This window comes from Thamnophis sirtalis, unplaced genomic scaffold, assembly GCF_051295495.1.
Source record: "Thamnophis sirtalis isolate CommonGarterSnake01/CBP01778 unplaced genomic scaffold, rThaSir2_p1.2 scaffold_15, whole genome shotgun sequence".
Classification (NCBI taxonomy): Eukaryota; Metazoa; Chordata; class Lepidosauria; order Squamata; family Natricidae; genus Thamnophis; species Thamnophis sirtalis.
In genome coordinates this window covers 19,482,777-19,507,326 of record NW_028261395.1, presented here as the reverse complement: position 1 = coordinate 19,507,326, position 24,550 = coordinate 19,482,777, and the positions used below count along the sequence as shown (strand labels likewise).

Below are 24,550 nucleotides of genomic sequence, written 5' to 3'. Positions count from 1 at the left end.
TCAAACATGCTCTGCAGCTTAAGGTTGGATCTGTAAAAACAGTTCCCACTGTAAATTTGTGCTACAGCATGCTTGCTTTTTAGTTGATTTACTAAGCCATTGCTCAAAGTTCTGATTCTCATTAATGGATCTCACTTTCGGTGGAACGCATCATCAGCACAGGCAGCTTGTTCTACTACTACCAAATCTACAATTATTAGAATGAAAAATCTACCATCCCATCAGGAGAAGCCTTACATTAAATTCATTCACAAACTTTCTCCTACATACAATTCTGCTTTCATGTGGTTGGAGTAAAGTTTGCAAAGTATCTTGGCAGCAATTCAGCATCTATTGCTTCGTTGAGTCATCTTTGTCGTCTTCAAAAAAATTTGCTTCATCAAGCCAATGCATTAATCAGGATCTCATCTTAGAAGACGAAATCCAAGATGTTAACCTACATCTTACCCTCTCTGTGTTCTCTATGTTGAAATTATTTTCTAGAGACCATGGGAAAACCTACAGCTCTAAACGACATCCCAGAAGTTGCACCATTTGCAAATGGTAAATTTACAAATGTAAAATTTGTGAATTTTAATTTGTAAATGGCAACTTGTAAATGGTAAATTTGCAAATGGCAAAAGGAAAGCCATTTCCAAAACCAACTGTGAACAGGCTAGATGAAACTTGGCTTAATGCCAGTAACGGTGGGAGGGATCTGGGAGACACTCTTTTAAATATGAGCCAACAGTGTGCAGCAGCAGCCAAAAAAGCCAGTGCAGTCCTAGGCTACATTAACAGAAGGATAGAATCAAGATAACGTGAAATTCTGGTACCACTTTACAAAGCCTTCGTAAGGCCACACTTGGAATACTGCATCCAGTTGTGGTCACCACCACAATATTAAAAAGAGTTTGAGAGACTCTGGAAAGAATGGAGAGAAGAGCAACAAAGATGACATGGGGTTGGAGGCTAAAACATATGAAAAATATGAAATTAGTGAAATTAATTTCACAAAAGGGATGTGGTGGCTCAGGGCTAAGACACTGAGCTTGTCGATCAGAAAGGTCAGCAGTTCGAATCCCTAGCATAACAGAGTGAGCTCCCATTACTTGTCCCAACTTCTGCCAACCTAGCAGTTCGAAAGCATGTAAAAAATGCAAGTAGAAAAATAGGGACCACCTTTGGTGGGAAGGTAAGAGTGCTCCGGTGCTTTCGGCGTTTAGTCATGCCGGCCACATGACCACAGAGACGTCTTTGGACAGCGCTGGCTTTTTGGCTTTTAAACAGAGATGAGCACCGCCCCCTAGAGTCGGGAACGACTAGCACATATGTGCAAGGAGACCCTTTACTTTTACCTTTAGTCAAATGAAAAGAAGGATTAGGGGTGACATGAAAGCCGTGTTCCAATATCTGGGTAGCTCCTACAAAGGCAAGAGAGTCAAACTATTTTCCAAAACACCAAAAGGGAAGGCAAGGCTAGAAACAATGGATGGAAACTAACCAAGGAGAGAAGCAACCTAGAACCAAAGAGAAATGTCCTAATGATGAGGGCAATCAACCAATGGTGCAGCTTGCCTTCAGACATTTTGAGTCCTCCATCATTGGAGGCTTTCAAAAAGAGATTACTAGACAATCATTTATCTGAAATGGTACAGGATCTCCTGCTCGATCAGGGTGTTGGACTATAAGTCCTCCATGGTCCCTTCCAACTCTGTTATTCTATGTTCAATATCAGGGCTTTCAAACTCATGGGCCACAGGCCAGATGCATCAGGCGCTGGCCACAGCCACACCCAGTTTAGCGAGAGGGGGGGGGAATCCTGATACGTCACGTGGTGGCATCGTGATGACACCCCTCTTCTATATGATTGCTAAGAAAACAACACAGTTATTTCCATGCAACAGGCAGAGTTGACCTGAACTTCAAGGAGGCTGAGCTTCTATAGGCAGAATAGATGAAGGTTGCCTATGAAAAGCTCTACACTAAAGCACCCAGCCTAGGGGGAGCTGATAGATACATTTCAAAATCTGAGAAACTCTCATGATGCCCAAACAAAACGGCTGTGCTAGGGGCAAACCTTGGCTGAAACACGTAATGAACCAGGTCTCAGAGGAGAAGAAAGAACTTTGGACATCTGCCTCAGATGCCTGGTCATTCTATCCCAAATGCTCTCAGCTTTGCCTAAAGCTCAGATAAGTCATCTCATCAAAACACATCAGCTGAGCAATCTGAAGGCCATCTCTTTGGAAAGAGGTGGCCTTCCTGCAGCTCTTCAACAGTAAAGGAAGCAACATTTGAAAGCAAGTGGTGGAGCTTGAGGGTTCACGGAAGAAGAAAATCCATCACAGGAGGTAGCTGGGCAACAAAACTCTCTTGATAATTCGGTTTTGCTAAACCCTAAACTGCTGTCCTTGGTGACTTGCATTCCTATGCCTTCTTCTCATTTTTGTGAGATTTGGCTGGCTCAGAGCTCAATTTATGACTCACTTCCAACTGACCTTCCCAATTCCCCCAACTTGATGGCTAAACTATGAGCATCAGTGCTCTGACTTCCATCACTAACAATACAATTTATTAGAAAGCTGCAGCTTCTGGAAGGACAACAAAATCATTGTAAAGATGGGCAAGTCACCCATGAGTTCCCTTCAGCATGGAAGCCCCCTGCCAATATGTCATTTGTGCCTTGGAAAAGTGGAACCCTGGACCCTCTTAGCTCCCTAAGTTCTCATCCACTGACACTACAGCAATTTAAATAAAACACTGGAGCTCTTGAGAAGTGCCCATAGAGGTGTCCGAGTGGCACAGCTGAACCACCCCACTGCTGATTTCTGCAAACGGAAACATAAGATGATTGTGGACCAGAAGCACAAGTATGGCTGGTTGTGGAAAAACAGAGCAGGCTCAGATCGTGAGTGAGAGGCAATTGCAAAGTCCCCAAAATCAACAATGAAAAGAGCCTTCCTTTGTTTGTCATGTGTGCACAGGAACACATCCCATATACTGTATTTACACATTAGGGATCTGGGCCAACTGGACTGCAAGAAAGGGGACTAAGCTGGATAATGATGAAGAATACATAGGCCCAGTGTGCACACCCAAGGTCAAGGACTCTTCATTTTGGGGCTCTGCGTTAGCAATTTTCTGCCCTTAATATAAACACCACAGAGCTAAAAATAATTCAGAGATGCTTTCTGGGATGCTGATTATTTTTCAGCCCTTCTCAGTATTACCTTTCCTAGGACAACTGCTTTCGATAATTCTGCAATGTTCTTTTCACTTTCAAAGTCATGTTCTCCTAAGAATCAGTGCTTACACTGGGGGATAGAGGAGAACAGAGTGAAGCAAGAGCAGAAGCTCCCTCAAAACACATCAGTGCATCAGGTTTTCAAGATTTCCCATGCTTGCTGCCCATCTTCCCTCCTAAATTAAACCCAGAAAGACAGTCCAACAAGGAGGAAGTATTGGCAAAGGTCAATTCAGATCATCAAGACTGGACTTGTTCTTCAATGTCCCGTACTTCATTGCTTCTGTTCTGTTGAGACAACTAGATCTTCTCCTGCAGAAGAAGAACCATATGTCCTCATCACAACAAATGGTCCACGGCTGATTGTGGGAAAACAGAGCAGGCTCAGATCTTGGATGAGAAGCGATCACAAAGCCCCTGAGTTACGTGTGCTTTGAGGCCAACTTCTCCTCCTCCAGGGTTTCTCCTCTGGTGGAGATGACCACCACCACCACCACCACCCGCACAAAGTTCTTGCATTACCCATGCAACTTCTTAAAGAACGTTCTACTAGGCACAAGTATCCATGACAACCGCTTTATAAAACACACAAAGCCAGGGAGAACGTGTAAAGTTGCCACTAGAGGAGGGTAAAGACCCACCATCTCAGCAATGATTTAGGAGAGATTTCTCCCCCTCTCCCCCCACCTTTTTTTGGCTGGCTGTTACAGAGACTGAGCACAAATGCCTGACTTATTGCTGCAAATAACCTGTTCTTCCTGCAGAATTTCAGAACAATAAATAAATTAGAAGGGGCTCATTATATTTATGTGGAACTGCCTCAGACTTTACATGCTACCCACATCTTGAAACAGGCTCTGCTCCTTCCATTCCCATCATTCTCCCTGAACAAGGCAGTGAAAGATGATGGGCACCCAGAGCTTCATGTGCTATGAAAAAAATAGGGCTATGCAATTAATATTTAAGATTACCAAGAAGAATGCATGTTATTAGTGGTTAAAATTAGGAACCAGATTGTGTATATGTATATATAAATCTATCTATATATACAATTTCTTCTTGTAGAGCACAGCTTACTGAATCAAGGTATGTATTTTTAATGAACCACCTGGTGGGGGTGCCTCCAGGGAGGGAATTATGCTTACTGCTGTTTCAAAAGTAATGAGAATTTTTTTTAGTAGACACAGTTTCCAGAATATTAAGTGTATAATGTCTCTCTCTCCCCACCACCACCGTGTGTGTGTGTGTGTGTGTGTGTGTGTGTGTGTGAGAGAGAGAGAGAGAGAGAGAGAGAGAGAGAATTGCTGATTCACATTATTTTCTCTTGATGGGCAGGAGAGTCCCCTTGACAATCAAGTGAAAAGCAAAGAAAGCTGTTTAAATATGAGGAATAATGAGAAGATCATTTCAGACAGTGCTAAAAAAGTAATCAAAGCTGCTATCACTGTTCTTTGAGGTCATCAATACTGTATCACCAGAAATGAGAATTGTAGCTTCTTTCCATCTGTTCCTCGTCTTTCAGTGTTCCACCCCAATGTTTCATGTCAAGGTAGGAATTGGAAATTGTTCTCTTGGATAGCCTGGTGACCCACTGGCTTTTCTAACATTTCACACTCAAGGCTGTGCCCATTTCACATGGCGTTTTGAAGCCCTACAAATTAGGCAGAATTGAATGAAGATGAGGTCCACCTGGTTCATCTCGTGGGGCTGAGATCTAATGGGGGATGGAGACCAGCTTTTCTACCTGCAACCTCCCCATCCCACCAACTCCCGACAGTCAGGAGACAGCTATCATCTGTGAACTAGTGCAGAAGACGGACTGGAGAAGAGGGGTCCCCAAAGAGACATCACTAAGGGATTCCCACACCCTCCAAGGAGTCCTTGCAACCCAAAGTAAGTTCCTTCTCCAGAGCAAAGCCAGGCCAAAGAGGACACATACCTCACTGTTTGAGCTCTCCACAAAGGATCCTCCAAACATGGCAGACATCCATTCACAGCTACAGATTAGAAGCGGTTTATGAGCATTTATCTTTCCATCTTCCAACACAAATGTCACATCTGTTAAGGAATCAAAGAAATACAATAACAACCTGTGACTACTTCTGCTTAGAGCCAAATGTGAGAATCAGAAAGAACATGGAAGACACCACACGTGACCTGCTATGAAGGTCATTCATTGAAGGACAAACATTAATGGTTAAATGAGCAACAGAACAATTAAACTCTGAGCTTCCATCAGAGGAACCATGCCAGGGGTTCCTTCTTGCTGAGGTTATCAAGAGTGTCACTGGCAAAAATTAAAATGGGTCAGATTTATCAGTTTCATACGACATGTAAATGCCACAACACATTGCTAGTAGTATTGCTAATAATAATATTTATATTCTGTCTTGAGGTGACTTAGATTGTAATCTCCCTTTGTTCCTGTCTCCAATAACCCTGTGAAGTAGGTTGAATGGAGGGTGGCTGGCCCCAAATCACCCAGGAGACCTTCATGGACTTGATCCTGGTCTCCCCAGTCCCAGTCCAAGTTCCCCAACTGCGGGTTCTAACTTAGAGCTTCTTAAGCTTCGTTGCAAAACTCCATATGGCCACTAGATGGCACATGTACCTTGTATTTTCCACATTCTCTGGCTGCCACCTAGTGGAACTTTAATAACCCAGCTCTTCTGTAGGCCAAAATACCTGTCATTTAATTATCTTCCAAATTACACTCATACACTGTACTCCACTTAAACAGCTCCAAGTCACAGAGTTAGTTGACGAGAAAGGCAGTTGAGCAGCTGTGCCACAGCAGAGAGAATCAGATCTAGCCCAGAAGAGCTGGGAAGGTCTTCTGTCTGAAGAACTACTGCTAGAGATAATTGTACGATGAAATGTCATTTCCCATGTACTGAAAGCTAAGGACCAGAGAGTTACACTGATGTACAAACAGCCGATGTAAATGGTTGGAGGAAAATGCTTGCATCCCTCCCCCCACACCCCAAAAAACCCACTTGAATTGAAATTCTGGTGGTGGAAGAATAAAAGAGAGAGGGAAAGCAAAACTGGATGAAGATGAAGCAAGAGAAGAAGAAACTGGACAGAAAAGAAAGGGAACCCCTTCCAGTTATCACCAAAGGAGCTAAAATTCACTAGGACCCCAAGATGTCTTGTGGAGTTGACTGTCAAAAGCATCCACATCTCCTGGGCCAACAGGGCCAGCATGGAAGGAAAGCAGGAAGTGGCCTCCTATTTCTGTCCATCTCCCTGCAAATTCTGACTTTTTCCCAATGCTTCAACTGGGTCAGGCTGTCTTCCAAGCAGAAGAGGAGAACCCCCACTAGGATCTCTCTTTCAACAGCATCTACATCTTTCCCCCCATTCTACAACTGGAGGATAACCCTCTCCAGGCTTCAAAAATGATTGGGTGGAGGGGCAGATGTGCCCTTTTGCATAAAGATGTATTAACATCTAGGAATATGGAATTACCTGTCGCAGGGCACAATTATTGGCTGTGGGCACTAAGCTTCCCTTCCTGGACACTTCAGAATGTCCCAATTGGATCTTGGTTTGCACACAACCATCCCAGGTGTTCTTATTAGCTTTGGAACAAATGCAAGGCAGAGGGATATTTCCATGTAGACTCACCAGAAAATGTCTCCTTACAGAGGCATTCTTTTATCCTGTTGGCCTTCCGGACATGGAAAGCCTTTGTGATTTCCTGGTTCATGAAGGCTTCCTTGTTGGTGATGTTTTCTACCATCATCCTCAAGTCAAACACTTCCAGGATCTCCGCAATCTGAGCTACCTGGGTGAGGTCCCTTTCATTTTCATCCAGATGCCCCGTGTATAAAAACTGCAGGACGGTTTTAAAAGGTCCCGTTTGGATGGAGGCCTCCATCTTGACAACCGTCACTGCACAGACCCTCTTTGAAACAGGATTAATCTGCATTTCTTGATGTAGGCTAATGAAACCTTTGCCCCAGAGAGTTGAACCTTTTGGGCAGGTGGCTTCTCCTGCTTCAGGCTCTACCTGGAGGCCCTCAGTCGAAGCAGAAGACGGTGCAGCTGTCCCTTCCGCTCCCTGGTCAACAACTTCAAGGCTAGAGGTTCTGGTTGGGAGATTACTACCTTCACTACAAAAGCTTTCCGTCAAGTCTGGCGTTTCTTCACATTCCATTGAGAAAAGGTCATAAAACTTGGATGAAGAGGTAGCTAAGTAGATCTTGTGAGCAAAAATCTGAGTCTGTTCCTGAAGAATAAAGACCACGTCTGCACACAAGGGATTGTCCAGTAAGTATCCCACATCATTGATCTTGAGGATGGGACACTCTGGGATCTTTATAATAGGGGGAGGAGCCTTTGGAGGTAGAAATGGAGCTTGGAGCAAAGGCTTCTGGACTTTCTTCAAATGGGATTTCCAGAATTGCAAATGTCTCCTGGAAATCAGGGCTGCTCGGATTGCATTATCAAAGACATCCTTGATGCCAAACTGATCAAAGACGCTGGTTTCATAATAGGGTATTCCAAGTTCTTTAGCCACTTCCCTGCCTCTTTCTGGTGGCAGGATGTCTCCTCTCTTGATAGGCCTGCAAATAAAATGAAAAAAGAGGTCAGGCTCTGGTCAGTCTCACTGGAAAGCACTAGTGGGCCCCACCTATTCAAGGGCTCATTCTTGGGATCCTTTGGCCTTCATGCTTTCTCTTTCTGGATGCACCATGAAGACCACACGTGTTGATGCCCAAAGTCCTCAAACATCTGAGAAGGCTTCTTGCTTATCTGAGAGACCCTTTCTCCAGATATGGAATTGTTAATTCACTTGGTAGTCATTTTATTTTTACCTTTATGTATTGTATTATAAACTAAAGAACTTGGACACATTAAGGCCATTTCAAATGCTTCTTTGGGAGCCAAGACATTGCCCTTTCTGCAAAGGTCCAGCGTTGTTTTGCCACGGGGGAACAAAGTTTTATCTGCATTCAACTCTACCTTGCCAAAGGCCTCCTGGCTCGATTGACAGCTTCCAGATCAGCATAGCGAAGGTCCAGTTGGCAGCCCACCAGAATCACAGGGGTGCGAGGACAAAAGTGCTTGATCTCTTGACACCACATTGTCTTCACATGATTCAGGGAGTTAGGATTAGCAATGGAAAAGCACAGCACCACAACGTCGGATCTGCAAAACAAAACAGTATTTGTTTTAAATAAAGTTTATATCTCAAACACTTTGTTCAAAAATGGGTGGAAGGAGGGAATAATCAAGACTTGGTATATTTAGAAGTACACCAGGATTGTGATGCTGAAGTGCATAAACATTGTCGCAATTCTATGTTCCTCCACAACAACCAAAGACCTCTCTTATCCAACTCCCAAGTGGCATATCAGGGTAAAGTGGGGGCAGAATAAAGGCTCAATGCTGCAGCAAGCAGGTCAGCTCCCCCATCGCCTGATGGTGGGTTAAAGACTAATTTGCAAGGGGACGTTGGGCCAGGCAGTTAATACCTGCAAGCATCAAACAGGTCCTGAGATAAACCAAGGAGAATCTTTGAATAATGATTCTAGACAATTTCTGGAGGAAAATCCAGCACACCAAGGATCCCTTTAAGGTTCATGGTTCACAGGGAGGGAAATTAATAAATCTTATCCCCCCTTCCAACCCAAAGTATGACATAGGGAATTAAATTGTATACCCCCAGTCGGAAGCTGCAGCCAATCATGTCTCTCTCTTCAGGTGTCTTTATGGAGATGAGTATTTACAAAGCATCATTTTCCTTCTTTGTGCATTAGGAATATATTTTAGAGTCCCTCCTTCCCTTCCTGAACTGAGAAAAGGGAATTGGGAAAAGAATGTGATTTGGTCCTCCTCTCAATGCACAAATTGCTGTGCAACAAATGGCATGCCTTTGTTTTGAAATGTTCGCTGATGGTCCTCAAAAACCACCATACAATAGTGTCCTCATTGTCCCCTGAAATCTGAGCCCAGGAGTATCATATCTGACTTTGGATGGGTCATCAGCCACTCCCTAAAAGCAACATTCTTGCTAGTCACCAACTACCTCTGGCTTGAACCACACAGGATCCAAAAACTGTGCACGCCCAACCAGAAAGAGGTATGTTTGAGGTACTTGTTCACCTACAGAAAGAGTGGGGTGCTGTGTTCTCTGCATGGTTCCAAACTGAAATGGCTTTTGGGCAATGGCATTTGTGGCTTTTGGCTAGCACTGGCCTTCCAGAGGAGGCACAAAGGGGTGTGAGACGGAGAGGGAGATTGGCAGGAGCTAAAGAGAGGACAGGACAAAGCTTGTTTGGAAGAAAAGTAGTGAGTTGGCCAGTGGATGATGGTGCCCTGGCTTAATGGTGGTGCCTGCAGGGAGACAAAGTGCTGGAAAGATAAGAGGAGAGGGCTGCTTTTTATAAGTACATCTCTCCCAAGATTGACAGGTGCTTTGCTGGTTTGTAGCATGAAGTCGCTTTGAATCAATTCTTCTGACCCTAAAATAATCCAGATTTCAATAAGCTGAGAGTTGAAGAGTTCAGCAGTTCTACTCAAGTAATTATCCCCAAGGATCTCGTGCAGAGACATCACAAGGAGATGGAAATAAGTCCTCTCCCAACTGCTCGGATGCTCCTTCCTCGGACGCTCCTTGCTCTGTCCTCATATCTCAGCCCAACTGCTTAGGGATAACATGTTTCATTGTGTATCAGAAGGCGCCTCCAGAAGGAGAAGCAAGGATTCAAATAACCCTACCAAATCAATAAGCACTGAATTTTAAGCATGCAGATATCAGGCAAAGGGGCAATGCCCCTGCCATTTATTTTACAATTTTTAGAAAAGGCATGTAAATGTTATTTAAATATTTAACTGTATTTGTTAACCAAGGCTGTTGAACCTGGCTGTTAAATGACTTATTCCCCAGAAGGTACTATGAAGTCAGCAAGAGAAGCCAATGGTCAACATTCCTGAGTCCGTCTGTTCCACCAAAATCCTTCAAGTCTTTTATGACTTCGGCTACTCTTCCTGTTCTCCAGGAGATACCAAGGGATCAGCTGGAAGCAGCTGGAGGCCACCTCTCCCTGCACCAAGAAGTCCCCCATCCCTTTTGTGTTCTGCTCTGGTTGTAGAGTTCTCGAGGAGTGTGGCATCACTCTAGAGCAGAGGTCTCCAACCTTGGCAACTTTAAGTCTGGAGGACTTCAACTCCCAGAATTCCTCTGGGACATAAAAGAAAAATACATCATTAAAGTCTGACATGAAGGTAAGATGCAGTTGCAATGAGTAGGATAGAGACTGGCAGATTTAAGACCCAGCAGGGAGTTTATGAAGAAGACCAATAGTTACAAAAATCAGCTGGGGCTGAATTGCTGCATAGAAAATGCAACCCTACACATTTTTAAATTCCCCTGGGGAATTCTGGGAGTTGAGGTCCACCAGGCTTGAAGTTGCCAAGGTTGGAGACCCCTGCCCCAGAGAATTCCTTGCAGAGGCATCTCATTTTGGGGCTTCTCCCAAAACAACTCTTGAAATAGGAAGCCGGAAATGTGTTACTGATGAGGGAGGTGATGCACACTCTGAACTCAATGGGTTTCAGTTGCTTCTGGAAGGAAATCCACAAATGTTCCCAATTTCCCCTCCTACTCGATTCTCAACCTGATGCTGTACAGATGTGTCGGACTTCCAACTCCCCACTGGCACAGCAATCAGGCCTATTGCTTGGGAATTATGGAAGCTGAAGTCCAAGGACACTGTTTAACCTTCTGCAGATTATAGCACCATCTAGAACAATGTAATCAATTTTAAATCAAAAGTATTGATGTCAATGAAGCTTCAGCAGCCGGAACATCTGCTTGGGCACAAAGGCCTATGAGGCTGATCTGATCAGCCTTTGTGCTTCATCCTCTTGTGTGGCATATAACAAATCACTTTTGAGACCTGTGCAAAAAGAATTTCTGTATCTCGATTTCTGCTGCCAGGATTGATATTAATGTATTTGACATGCATGCAATTATGGCACAAAGGTGTTTCATACTCTGTTCTTTTTAGTAACTTTTAAATTAAAAAGTAACCAAAATGGAGAGAAAGTCTGAAGGAGTTTCAATAAATCTCAAATGGTTTGCAGGAATTTTAAGCTAGCGTTGACTTCTGGTCCTAAAAAGACTGCATCATCTAATGCATTTAGAATGATCAAATAGTCTCCACTTCTACCAACATGGAATTAATAACCAAGCTGCACCTTCCTCATTAGTCTGATCTCATTTTTCTGAAAATGATAGGCAAAGTTTCACCCTCTGCAGTCTTGAAAAATATTGAAGATTGCAGTCTTCAAAACTCTCCCAGCTCAGCAGTAACTCTTCTCTATGAACAGCTGAGCAAATAAAAATAGTAAATGTAGTCATTAATTTAATTATGTAATAGTTAATTTTAATTATTCATTTTGGGTGCTGTTTCTTCATCACATTCTTTGTGGATGTTCTATGAAATATATAGTATTTCGTACAGATTAATAAAGGCTCCAAATGTTAACCCGTTAAAGATGTACTTATTCTCCTGTTAGCTTGCTTGCCACAAAAGGGATATCTAACTTAGACTGACCTTCCATAAGCAAAACGTCGGTCTTTGTGATGGTCTCCAAATGTGTCCCAGAGCCTGAGAGAAACACTCACTTCATCAACTACATCACGAGAGCGTTCAAGAACCTGGAACAGATAAAGATGTCTGTAAGATAAAGCTTTGTGGTGAAAGCAGACAGACATCCAGGGGAGGTGGAGGGAGGGGGTGAGAGGTGAGGAACCTGAGCAGATAGCAAGGACTTAACTCCCCAAAAAATTGGGGCAAGCAAAGTTATAGTCAGGGATGGTAGAAGATGCCAACTTCTGGTTGGAGACCATCAGGTGTTCAATTCAGATAACTCACCAAATTTTGATTGGACAGGAGCCCAAAGCTAGAAATCATTATTTGTGATAGCTGCCAAAACCCAGCAAGTATGATTTGAAGTAAATATTGTGCTAATTATAGGCTGGTATAATACTTGAACGCTTGGCCATTAGCCTTCCTCTAGAGCAGGGCTGTGAAACTCCCGGCCCATGGGCTGGATGCATCATGCACTGGCTGTAGCCATGCCCGGTTTAGTGAAGAGGGGGAAAAGTCCCAATACGTCACGTGATGTGGCTGTGAGGACGTGAGTTTGACACCCCTGCTCTAGAGGTTACTGTGCAATGCAGAAGAATTTATAAAGCTTAAAGGGAGCAGATGTGCAGAATTAAACCTTGGCTTTTGGATGTAATCTAAACTGTGGTCAGCAGGGGCTGACCACAGTTTAATCTGGGGCTAAGCTGACAGATTTCATGTATTTGTACATAACACAATTTCTTAACAAAAGATTTATGCTTAGACAATCTAAATAAGGCTCCGATGAAATTAGTACAACAAATGATTAGTGAAATGAACAATAATTATGCAACATTTTAATATATCCTGGTGGGACACAAAAGAAAAATGCATCATTAAAGTCTGACATGAAGGTAAGTTGCGGTTGCAAAGAGTAGGATGGAGCCTGGCAGATTTAAGACCCAGCAGGGGGTTTATGAAGAAGACCAATGGTTACGAAAATCAGCTGGGGTAGAATTGCTGCACTGTAACAGCTGCACAGAAAATGTAACCCTACACATTTTTAAATCACACAAGTGGAATGCCTTCTTTACCAGCTATTTTTGCAACAATTTGAGGGGAATTTCTCTGGACAGTTAACTGCAAAGGTGGGCAGCTAAAAAGATGGAAAAGGGAGGATACATTGGCCAGAAAATCTGAATCTTCAATAGTGCAGGTATGCAAGGATATGATGCACCTTTCACCAGGTAGCAATGACATAAGCATGCAAAGGCAGAAGGTAAATACTTGCAATATTTCCACATATATTCTCTAAATACAGAAGAGCCCTCCTCTGGCCTGCTCTAATCTACTGTACTCCCCTCTCTGGAATTCCTTCCCTCCAGCCCACTCTCTCCATCATCCCTTCTAGACAGGGGCTTAGAATTAAACGTCTTTCCATGCCAAAGCCATACCTACCTCTTGGCAGACACGATACTGATCAATTGCCCAGACTGTTGGGACATGTGTTGACAGCAGCTGGTACTGGTTCAGGGTGGTGTTACAGGCTCTTGCACAGATCAGGCGAGTTTTGCCTACTGCGTTATCCCCGACAACCACGCATTTGATGGTTTCAACATTTGGTCTTTCGTAGTCCATGTCAATATCCATCTACTGGGAGCTGCAAGAAAATCAAAACTGAGATTACCACCTCAGACAAGCTTCTCACTTGGCTAGCTGCCTCTTTAACCTTTTGAAGACCAGGATGGGGGCTGCCTCTTGTTGAGGCTGACTTATAAACCTCACCCAGTTCATAAACCAGGCAGGCCCATCCCTTCCTTCAGTTTTCCATAAACACAAGCTTGCTTAGAGAAGAGAAAACAGGACCAAGTACAGGTTACTGGCTGGACAGCAGAAGTCTCAGCCTGCAAGCTGCTTGAAGTTTCAATCATGTTTATACCAGTCCTCAGGAACATGCCTCCAAGGCAAAATCAAAAGGCAAAGCTAGAAAGTTACAAAACAAAACAGCTGCATATTACCAGAGAAAACAAATCAAGAGTCTTCATTAGCACAAGATTCTGAGTAAGCCCCAAACTGGTGATTCAAAAAATAATCCAATGTGCCTCTGAGTGATCTAGAGGCCCCTTCCCACCAAGAGGTTTTCCTGGCCCAAGTCAAGTATTTTGGCAACAAGGTTGCAATGCTCCGAATTTGGGTTAATGAAAATTAATACGCAAATATAAAATTGGGTGGGTTCACCTCTAGACTTTTGAAACAGCAGAAAGAAACCAACAAAGATTCACATCTATTTAAGATCAGGGGGAAATCCAATCTACTGTATTGTGCAATACACTAATGTTAAAATTTTCTTAAACAGAAATACTTTTGGAAATTTTTGATGGGTATCTGAACCTTTTACTGTTACAATTTATTTTCCTACACTGACAATCAATTTCAAAATTAAGTAACAGATATAATTGCAGAGTTGAGAAATTTCTGTTTTATTGGTGGCGTATAATCACATTTTCCCCCACTTATCAGGGATATGGAAAAAAAGCATTCCTCAAGTAGCTTTAAGCATTATTTTGCTCTTAATATTTGCTGTGTCTCATCAAATATATTTTCTAAGGTACATATGAATGTTCTAAAAATCAACGAACTGTGATTTTACTTACTTATCTTTATTTGCCATGACTTTTGAGATACTGAACAGTTAAACATTACTGAACTGGTCAAGAAGAATGAAGTGAAATTAAGGGTTTTGATTTATAATTAATTTTAGTCTTTGTTGGAGCAATATCTTTGCCTTAGCCTGACCACAGAAAAGTTGACGGGGAAACACTGCTGAGTATAATTTCCAGTGACTCACCTGTAGAAGACTTGATCTTCCACAATGTTCTCCAACCTGATGCAGTGCTAGACCATAGTATAGGTCTAAAATTCCTACTTCTGAAAGTAGTATCCCAAACATTTGGGAAACATCAAGTTATGGAAGGCGAATTTATTACAGAACCCACACAAATACCAGGGAATGTTTAAGAGCCAAAGTACACTCAACAGCAGAAGAAAATAACCCTACAAGTTACATGGACCAGACTGGGACTAACATTATCTAGTAAGCTTATATTTGGGACATGCCATTTCAGTCTGCAGATAGAGTTGTTGGACTGAACACTCCACCACACTTAGAAATAATTAAGGCGGGTGAAAGGGTGGCTTATGACTCTTCATATGACAATGTTGTTATCAGCGAAGGAGTTTGAACAAGGCAGTTGCAAAGCAGATTCATAATAGGGAACAATGACAACCAGACGGGAGTGGTGATTCAACCACACCAAATGCAAGATAACCCAGCCTTTACGGAGCAGGAGGACAGCTGTTGACTGAATTGACTGCCTGCCAAGAGAGCCTGGATGAGATCCAAGGTCAAGCATGTCAGAAAAAGATACAGTGTGTTGAACTTCTCTTTCCTTGAGAATGCACCCAGACTCGCTGGCAGCTGCCAAGGAGAAATGTTTTCAAGAGACGTTTCAACAGGAGTATGGTGATTTTGTTGACACAACTGTTGGAGTTTACATAAAGCTTAAACACCTTGTCATGTGGTAGGTTTTTTTTAAAGATCCAGACATAATCACATTGTGCAACTATACATCAAAGCAACAACCCAGGACATTGCTGGAGAAAATTAATGATATTTCCTGACTTGCCACCAAGAGTTTCAAGAAAGCACAAATAATTTATTCAAGTCAAGCAACACAGGATAAATGGCAGGAAATTATGCAGCCAGTGAGCAAAAGAAGTCAGACATGCCGACACGCACTTGTTGTTTTATGTAAATAAACATATTTAGAGTAAATAAGAGTATCGCAAACAGGAGCATCGACAGGTAAATCAACACTGCAGGAAACTCATGAGGTAAAAAGACGGGAAACATGGAAACTCCCCCTTTATACCCACAGCAACCAATCACAGCTTAGATTGCCTCATGCAAGAGTTAGCTCTCACCAATCAATCAGCTATAACTGTATGTTCTGACTCATTACACACTTCACTATTTCAGCTATTCAATTAAATATCTTAACAATAAATATTTCCTTTCTCTTTTGCATATCTAACAACAGCCTGAGGTACCATGTGGGTGATTTCTGAGGCTCATCGACAATTCTCCTAGCAGACAATTACTTCATATTAAAAGCTCGACAAAGTTAGCTTCTACTTGATTCCGTGGAAGAGTAATTCCTCAGCACCTCTGAGCCTTACATTCCAGTCTAGCTCCAAGCTAATATGCACACAATCTTACCTGTGTGAAAACGCAACCCGGAGAAGAAGCTGTGAAATTCTCTGCCTTAGCCTTGCTTGGTCTCGTGTGTAAAGGCGTGCATGTGTATTCTACGCATATTTTGCTGGGAGTTGACTTGAAAAGCTCCTGGCAAGCTCTGCTCCAGAGATCACAATGGGAAACGCCCACTTCGGAGGACTTTGCCCAAACAACTTCATAAGGTTTAGCCCACAGAGCTTCTGGCTTGAGCTCTTAAGAGGGGGAACTCCCTATATGGATACGTGTCTGGCTAGGGTTCCACCTGCAACTCTTTGTTATCAGAGATTTGTACACAAACACACCTTTCTTCTAGCATCGTTTCCTTGGGGAGCTGAGAGGCTGATGCAACTGGCCCTTGTGATGACCTCCCGACATCTCCGTCCTTTGGTGGTTTGGATTCCCTTGGAAACTGGCATAAGGATCCAGACATGGCTGTCAACTCTCATAAACAAGGGACTATACGTGTCACAATAGCACCACCACAAAACCAAGCTCATTTTATATTGTACACCTATAACTGAAGGGAACTGGTATTATCACACCTTCTTGGCTTTCATTTTCTCCTATTTTCACAGCTCAGGAAAATAGGGTGGGCACACATTAGTTTGTTTTCAAGAGAGCTAAAACTTGCATACATTCAGCGTTACTGAGAGTCAGACAGACCAGGAGTGGGTGTGAAGAGAGTCACAAGTGCTCCTGTCCCAAAAGGTGAACTTTGGAGATCCTCACAAAGAAAAAAAAATCCATCTCTTTTGACAGAGGGTCTGTTTGAGCTCTAGTAGTTGGGAAATGTTTTGCAGTTACGTTTCTTTCTCCTGCAATATTTGGTCGCCTTAATTTCAAATGCACAATAAATTGCCTTTAAAATTACATAAACTTTCTGGCTGTTGTCAGCCAATGGAAAACACAAAATATGACTTGAAAATAAGAGGTGTGCAACCACACTCAAACGCAATAATTCAATGAAGGCTTTGATTTACCAAAACAAAAAACCTCTCTGCTTGGATGGCTCTTATTATTAACTGGAGCATATTATGAAAGTATAACACGTTTAATTCTTCATCTTTCCTTAGAAAACTGATATAGCATTTGGTGATGTAGAGGAAAAAGAGCTCATGATTAATAGCCATATGCCCAAGCAGAATCTGCATTCACACCCGCAGAATATATATATATCTCTGGATTTTCTATTTTTAATTCTCAAAGGAGCTGACTTTCTGATTAAAACTCTAACAAGGAGCCAGACATCCAATACAGATCCAGGCAACACATTCTCTGATGTGCCTGGTTAATATCATCTCCCTCCCTCCCTTCCTCCCCCCTCTCTTTTCCTGGACATTACCTCCTTTTATTGCATTCTTTATACCTGCACAGTTCATGCAGGGTTTCACCGGAGAGAGAAAAAGCGATGATAAAGCAACCTAGTCTTCTGAAAGAAAGTCACCACAAAGAGGAGGAAGAAGGCTGAACCGATGGATGAGTTAATTCAATCAACAGCCTAATCCTCCTTTCTTCTTTGTCACAAAGCCACATAATCTGGCCAGGGAATGGAAAGCAGGGCTACCCAGGAGGACAGGGAGGGGATATTTAAGATGAGAGTCTTTTTCCCGTAAGACTATAACTCCCATCCTTGTGAGACAGCTGGATACCAGGCAGCACTTAGAGGCCTCCAACTACAGATGGTCCTTGGCTTATAACCATTTGTTTAATGACTGAAATAACACTGTCACTGAAAAAGTGACTAACAACTGGTTCTTGCACTTAGCGATGGTCACAATATCCTACAGTCAAGTAATCAAAATTTGGGCGCTTGGCAACCCGTCTGTATTTACAATGGTTGCCACATTCTGGTGTCACATGATCACCATTTGGGACTTTCCCATCCCATCCAGCTTCTGACAATCAAAGTTGATTTTTCATGTCTTGAAACGATTAACCTTATCAGTTCTTGCAAAGACACACAATCTTTTGGCCTGGTGAATTTTTTAAAAGCTCAGCCTTAATTACCACATGATTCACTTAAAAATTGAAGTGTGTCTCTTAACAACATGGCAAAAGAAGTTGTAAAATTGGGGATGATTTGTTTAACAACTGCCTTATTTAGCAACAGAAATTGTGGTCACAAGTCGAGTCTAGCTGTACAGAATGACAACTGGCAAAGGGAGGCAAATGGGGTTAATCATTATGCATTTGTGCTGTGCAGTCACAGCATCAGTTGTGAAAACAGGCAGTCTGGATGCAGCCCAAATGCATAAAATATTTCAGGATTCCCCTCCTGCAGAAAGCATTCCAGAAAGTAAGTAAATAAATAAATGACATTGGGAAGAATAACTACATTCAAAGGCTGAGCTTTTAGAAAATTCACCAGGCCAAAAGACTGTGTCTTTGCCAGAACTGATAAGGTTACTTGTTTCAAGCAATAAAAAATAAAACTTCAGAAAAGTAGCAGGTTGGAGGACAGAATAAGCAGATTGAAGGAGAATGATGGGAAATAATATGGATGCCTCTTTGGGTCCCTTACATATGCTTCTCTGTGTTTCTAAACAAGCAATGAATAAATAAATAAATACCCACAATGATCTCAAAGCAATAGACATGATACAACAAGGTGCTGATGATACCTCACCCAAGACTGGTATTAGTAGGGGAAGGAGACATTACTAGCAAAGCCACAGTCTTCACTGGAACCCAGAGAGCATCATATCCAGACCTTCACTCCTTTCTAATGGAGGTGGGCCTTCCTTCCCACATTCAAGCTCCACCTGATGGGTACACAGATAGGAGGGTCCCCTGACGTTATGGTCGGTTTCCACTGGTCCATCCTTTGCCACTTTCCCAACCTGGGAGAGCCTCCTTCCAGCCTTTCACACATGGGACTTTGGCTGCCAATTACTCTAAAGAGGGCAGCTGCCAAGATGCTAAGAGCCCAGCAAAGCAAAACAATCAGGTAACAAGAACCACAAAAGACCTGCTCCGATTGCCTGCCAGTCACAATGGTCTTAATTCAAAGGCAGAAAGGTCTACTCTAAACCCAAACATCTGAAAGAGTCTCTCCTCCATTATCATCTGTGGTGGAAACCAGTGGGAAGAGGCTCCCATCCATGAGGGAAAGTTGCCCAGGGTTAGATCTTCATGGTCATGGCTAGACTCATCTTCTCGGAGGTATGGTGACATGACTTAGGAGATGGAATGTGCTTTATTTGAAGTTCAAATTTTAAGGAACTGATTCCAGGATTGCTACCCTGTCAAGCACAGCTTCTTTCAGTTGTTGGATGTTCACCTTTGTATCAGCTTTGATGGGATCAAGCCAGCATGTCCTTTGCTTGCCCCTTCTTTTGGTTTCACTAACCTTTCCTAGCATCACTGACTTCTCCAATGAACTTGCATTCATGACGTAGCCAGAGTAAATCAGATGTAGTCTTGTGATTTTGGCTTCTAGTGATGTTTCTGGTTATATACATTTACTATATAAATGTATTTATTAACCTACTGTATTCTGTATAAATAAATCTCATATTTCATTATACTTGCTTCTACTAAGTCTATAAGTAATCAACTTGTAAGTGGCAAGTTTAATCAGGTCCTCAATCCATTGGCTGAAGGGAATCGTTCATTTTTCTTTGAAGTACCACAGTATTAGACTCTTACACTGCCTATTTGTCAGATTCCAAGTACTTGATATGTATTCTTTTCCTCTGACAATGTTAGCTTTAGTTGCACAGTAATATTTACATAACCCATAACTTCTATAGAACATCAGTGGATCTCAAATCACCACTTAGATGCAAAAAAATAGTAATATTTAGAATTCATTGAACTCTGTTAACATTTATATAGAAAACGTTTGTCAAAACCAGAATTTTGTTAGTGATGGATTAAGGATAATGCTTCTTTAAATTATATTTTTAACAGTGACTTACACTTACCAAGTTTTGGGAGAAAGGGTTTGAATTTATAACTGATGACTTCAACTTCAGTGAAAAGAGAGAGGGGAGGAGGAGGAGGAGGAGGGGGAGGAAAGAGAGAGAGAGAGAGAGACCATCTAGTTCTAAGTCATCACTGCAAGGGTCAGTTCTACATGGAAGCCTTCTTAGAAAGTCTGTCACACTCCTCGGTTGAGTCTAGCTGTGGGGTCTGAAATGTGGGGAAACATTTCAAGCAGCCCTTTTGCAGTTTCTTTTCACTTCTTGAAAAGTGCTGCCAAAAAGTCATCTGAAGAAGTCTCACAACAGTTGGTGCCTGGTGTATTGAGATTATTGGGAGCTATGGTAAATGTTCTTACAAGGACATGCTCTTTCTCATCTGCTGGTCAAGCAAGGTCCTTTCAGTGGTGGCCTCTTAACTTATGTGCACATGTTCCCTGTTCAGTAAAGATTGTTGCTGTTAGTTGCGAAGTCGTGTCCGGCCCATCGCAACTCCATGGACAATGTTCCTCAGGTCTTCCTGTCCTCTACCATCCTCTGGAGTCAATTTAAGCTCAGGTCTACTGCTTCGGTGACTCCATCAATCCACCTCATTCTCTGTCATCCGCTTCTTCTTTTGCCCTCAATCTTTCCCAGTATGAGGTTCTTCTCCAGTGATTCCTTCCTTCTCATTAGGTGGCAAAAGTATTTGAGTTTCCTCTTCAGGATCTGGCCTTCTAAAGAGCAGTCAGGGTTCATTTCCTCTAGGACTGACCAGTTTGATCGTCTTGCAGTCCAAGGGAATCTTTTCCAGCACCATAGTTCAAAGGCCTCCATTCTTTGGCGCTCAGCCTTCTTTATGGTCCAACTTTCATAGTCATCCATTGCAACTGGGAAAACCATAGGCTTGACTAAAGATTGTTACCAATACTTAAAAGCACATGAAATTATCAGGCCAGGGAGAGGTAACAGAACATGAGTGAAAAACTAATATCTCTGAAAACCCTAAGCAACATCCACAGACCTAAAACAATTGCATAAAACAATATTTTTAAAGGGTCAAACTCACACGATTATAACAATTTACAAAATTATCAAGTGGGATATTCAAAGATAGGATGTTTTGTAACTTTTTAGCATTTTTGTGGGTGTTCAACATGCCACCAACCCAGTTCTTTGGTTGAATATCTGAAACTGTGAAACTGGTAACTATTGTCACTATGCTTTTGTCCTTTTTCCTCAATTTTAATCAGCTGGAATTCGAATCTCTATTTTGAGATCATTTGATGAAAAGCAGCCAAAAAAAATCTATAAATAAAATAAATGCTGTCCCTATTCCAATATTAGGGTGAACCATATTTCCTTGGGGTGACATAAATCTGCATTAGACACATACTCCCATCCAAGTCTCATGATTTGGGATCTGATGAGGTCACCTTATTGTGTAGGGAAAAAATATTTGAACCTTTATGGGTTAAGATAACCACGCATTACTTTTTAAAGTGTGTTTTGCTTATTTTGAAAAGAAAAACTAGCTCAATTTTGAAAGGCTAAGCAGTCAAACAGTCCACCCCCACTCCAAATCAGAAAGCAGAGGAAACATTGTTGGCTTTGTCCCCTCTGGGATATTTGGGGTGACAACAGGACATAGATGCATAGACAGCAATGCTTATGGCTAGTAAGAGAGTGAGATGGTGACCTTCACCTCCTCCAAACAACTTCTGTTTACTCCCTCCTTCCTGCAACCCTCTGCCCTGACCATGGACAATAGCAACATTTGAAAAACTGGCCCCAAAGATGCCGTGAAGAAGGAAATGCCCTACAAAAACTGTGTTTTAGGATCTCTTTGTCAGCCCTACAAACAGCCTCTCTTCCTCATTGTCCGAGTATGTATTTGATCCCTGCTGTAAATAGTTCCTCTCCCATATGAACGGGCTCCACAGTCCAATGTAAACATTCTTAAAACAGCTCATTCTGCCATGGAGGTCAATGGCCACTGACTTAGACAAATACTCTGGCATCCAGGGATATGCTACAGATAGGAAAGCACACACAACTCTTCTTCCTTAGAGGACTTGCCTCAAATTGTAAAATCTCCTCAGAGCTGAGATCAACTCCTGGGAATGTCACAGATAGTGTACAGCTGTACCTGATTGTCTTGGCAACTGACTGGAAGAGGTGTGCCTTCTCTTTCTTCCTGTCCTGAGCTCTTCCCTGAGACCTTTAGCCAAGAATTCACCAGGTCCAGCTCTGCTTAGTTTTTCCACGATCAGCCAAAGTTGGCAAAGGGCCAGCACAAGCTGAGTGTCCAGGCATCCCCTTGGTTCTGGCTAAATTAATCTCCTGGCTGTCTAATTTTAACTGTCCCCAGTAATCAGAAAAAGTGCAATAACCATGCCTTTTGGCCCAGTCATATGTTTAACTGAGTCTAGGAGAAGAACAAATGTCTGGTGAGAATATCCCCCCAAAAGGCCAATTTAACCATTCAGGATTAATTTTAACCCAGGACGGGTTTCTTCACAAAAGACACTAAATTCTAATGGTTGTGTTGCAGGAAGACCTACAATCAGCCGCCTGACCCTTTCGATATATAAGCGCCCATGACTGAAGAAAATCCTCTCCGTTATGGATGGGAACGTGTCCCACACACCGATTGGCCAGCGAAGCAGAGGTGGGTGGGGCTTGTCCATCCCGCTGCCAATGAGAAGGGGCTACTAATGCCCAAAGCCTTTCCTGGGCATCATGACAGAGTTGGCATTTCCTAGAGCCAAGACTTCCATAGTTGATGCTTTTGACCCAGTTAATGTGACTAGTCGCTGTCATGGCCTCCTGGTAAAGAGACCTGGTGGAGTTAAGGGCTGTGCAGAAATGGGGGTCTTTTAATTCAAGAACCCACAATAACTGCTGACATCAGAGTTTTCTGGAAGGGCCGGGTGGCTCATAGCTACTATTCATTGCAAAACCCTCACCCGATTCTGCTCTTGCAGATTGAAATAAGACTTAAAACAAGTCCACCTTCCTGCTTGGAGTTCATCAAAGGGGAAACACATGTAGAAGACTTTAGTTAGACCAACAAAGAAAGAAAAGTTACACAACTTTTAAGGCTAAGAAAACCACCATTCTTTTGGATTCAACGTAGCCAAGCCAGGTATGTCACCAGGGCGCCCTGCAAACCACGGGCACAGCGAGGATGAATTATGGAAAGGCCCCACAAGGGCTGCGGGATCCAAAACTCCGCCACCGAGCAAATGACCCAGATCCGCCGCTTCTCCTGCTTTCGGCTTTTTCCGAGCGGTCCCGGCCCGCCCACCTCGGCCGAGGCCCCCAGCCTCCAGCGCTACATGTCTGGCTGCTGTTCAACAGAACATCCAGGAACAGAAAACAGACCGCGGGAGCGCCTGTCGGTCACGGACGCGTCCTGGCACCGCCGCCTCCGGGCAGGGCGCCGCCGAACGGGGACCAGATGCGCTCCCAATGCAAAAGGGATCTGCTCCGTCTCGCGCGGGGAACCCCGGAAGCCGCATTGGAAGTTTCCTGGCTTCGGGAAAAGCTCCGCGGCGGGGAAAGCGCGCAGCTCCCGAGACTTTGCTTAGAGCATCTCTCGCCAAGAAACGGAGCATCCAACCGCCCGGACCGTTCCGTCCCTCGCCAAGCGACGCCCAGAAGCGGCAGCGCCGGACGTGGCTGCCGGGGTCGGGTCGGACTGCGAGGCTTTCAGCACCCGCGCCAGCCCCGCGAAGCTCTTCTCTCTGCTGGCCGCGCTTCTCGGCTCTCGCACGCTCATCCCCGCGACGCCTTGGCAAGGAAGGGTTCCGGCCACAACCGGCCCGCGGGCGCACTTGCCGAAGGTCCCGGGGACGACCGCCCGCCCCGCGCCCCAACTTTCTGCCTCGCGGATTGGGGGGGGGGGCGCACGTGGAGGGCCGCTGCCGGACACTTACCGGCACCCAGCGACCCTGGTAACCGGCGCGGCGGCCGCGCGTCTGGCAGGGTGGCGGGGCGCGGGCGCAGTCGTCAGCTCTGCCGCCGGCCAGGCTGCATGGCGAGGAGCCCAGCCGCCCTTCCAGCCGCCCCTTCCGCAGCAGCAGCAGCAGCAGCAACAGCCGAGGTGGTCGCTCGCTCGCCGACCGGCCGGCCAGCTCCTCCTCCGCTGCCTCCTCCTCCTCTCCGCGGGCAGCTCAGCTCCGGAGCGGCTCCTCTGGAGGTGACGTCGCCGCCTCCTCCTCGCGCTATTTATACCCCGGCCTGGCGGTTCATTGAGGCAAAAGAGGTTGTCCGGTGCCCGGGCGTGGCGCTCGCTCCGCAGAGCTTTGGCGGGTTGGAGGCCGCCCCTCCCGGGAGGCTCTGGCTGAAAGGCCGGGCGCACATCTGGAAGGCGGGAGCCAGGTTGGGGAACGCCGAGCCAGGAGGGACTTCTCCCAGCTCCTGCTTGAGCCCTCCGTCCGTCTGACATCATCGCTGAGACCGATTACGCCAAAATCATGGGGAGCCCCCCCTCCCGTGAATGAATGAATGAATGAATGAATGAATGAATGAATGA

At 44.0% G+C, this 24,550-nt stretch overlaps 1 protein-coding gene across 4 annotated transcripts in view; it reads right to left on the bottom strand.

Annotated features, from left to right (window-relative positions):
• Positions 1–24,136, bottom strand: part of RHOBTB1 (Rho related BTB domain containing 1) — a 94,923-nt gene extending 70,787 nt beyond the window's left edge. For 3 of the 4 annotated variants that reach the window (XM_087702144.1, XM_087702141.1, XM_087702143.1), the window contains exons 1-6: positions 16,091–16,244; positions 13,270–13,471; positions 11,797–11,900; positions 8,198–8,383; positions 6,857–7,797; positions 5,166–5,284 (exon numbers count right to left, since the gene is read on the bottom strand). In XM_087702144.1, coding sequence (XP_087558270.1) covers positions 5,166–5,284; positions 6,857–7,797; positions 8,198–8,383; positions 11,797–11,900; positions 13,270–13,461 — 1,542 coding nt within the window. In that variant the 5' untranslated portion in view covers positions 13,462–13,471; positions 16,091–16,244. Of the gene's footprint in view, positions 1–5,165; positions 5,285–6,856; positions 7,798–8,197; positions 8,384–11,796; positions 11,901–13,269; positions 13,472–16,090; positions 16,245–23,951 lie in introns of those variants that run through there. The other variant, XM_087702142.1, reaches the window with a different exon arrangement.
• Between the last annotated feature and the right edge of the window lie 414 nt (positions 24,137–24,550).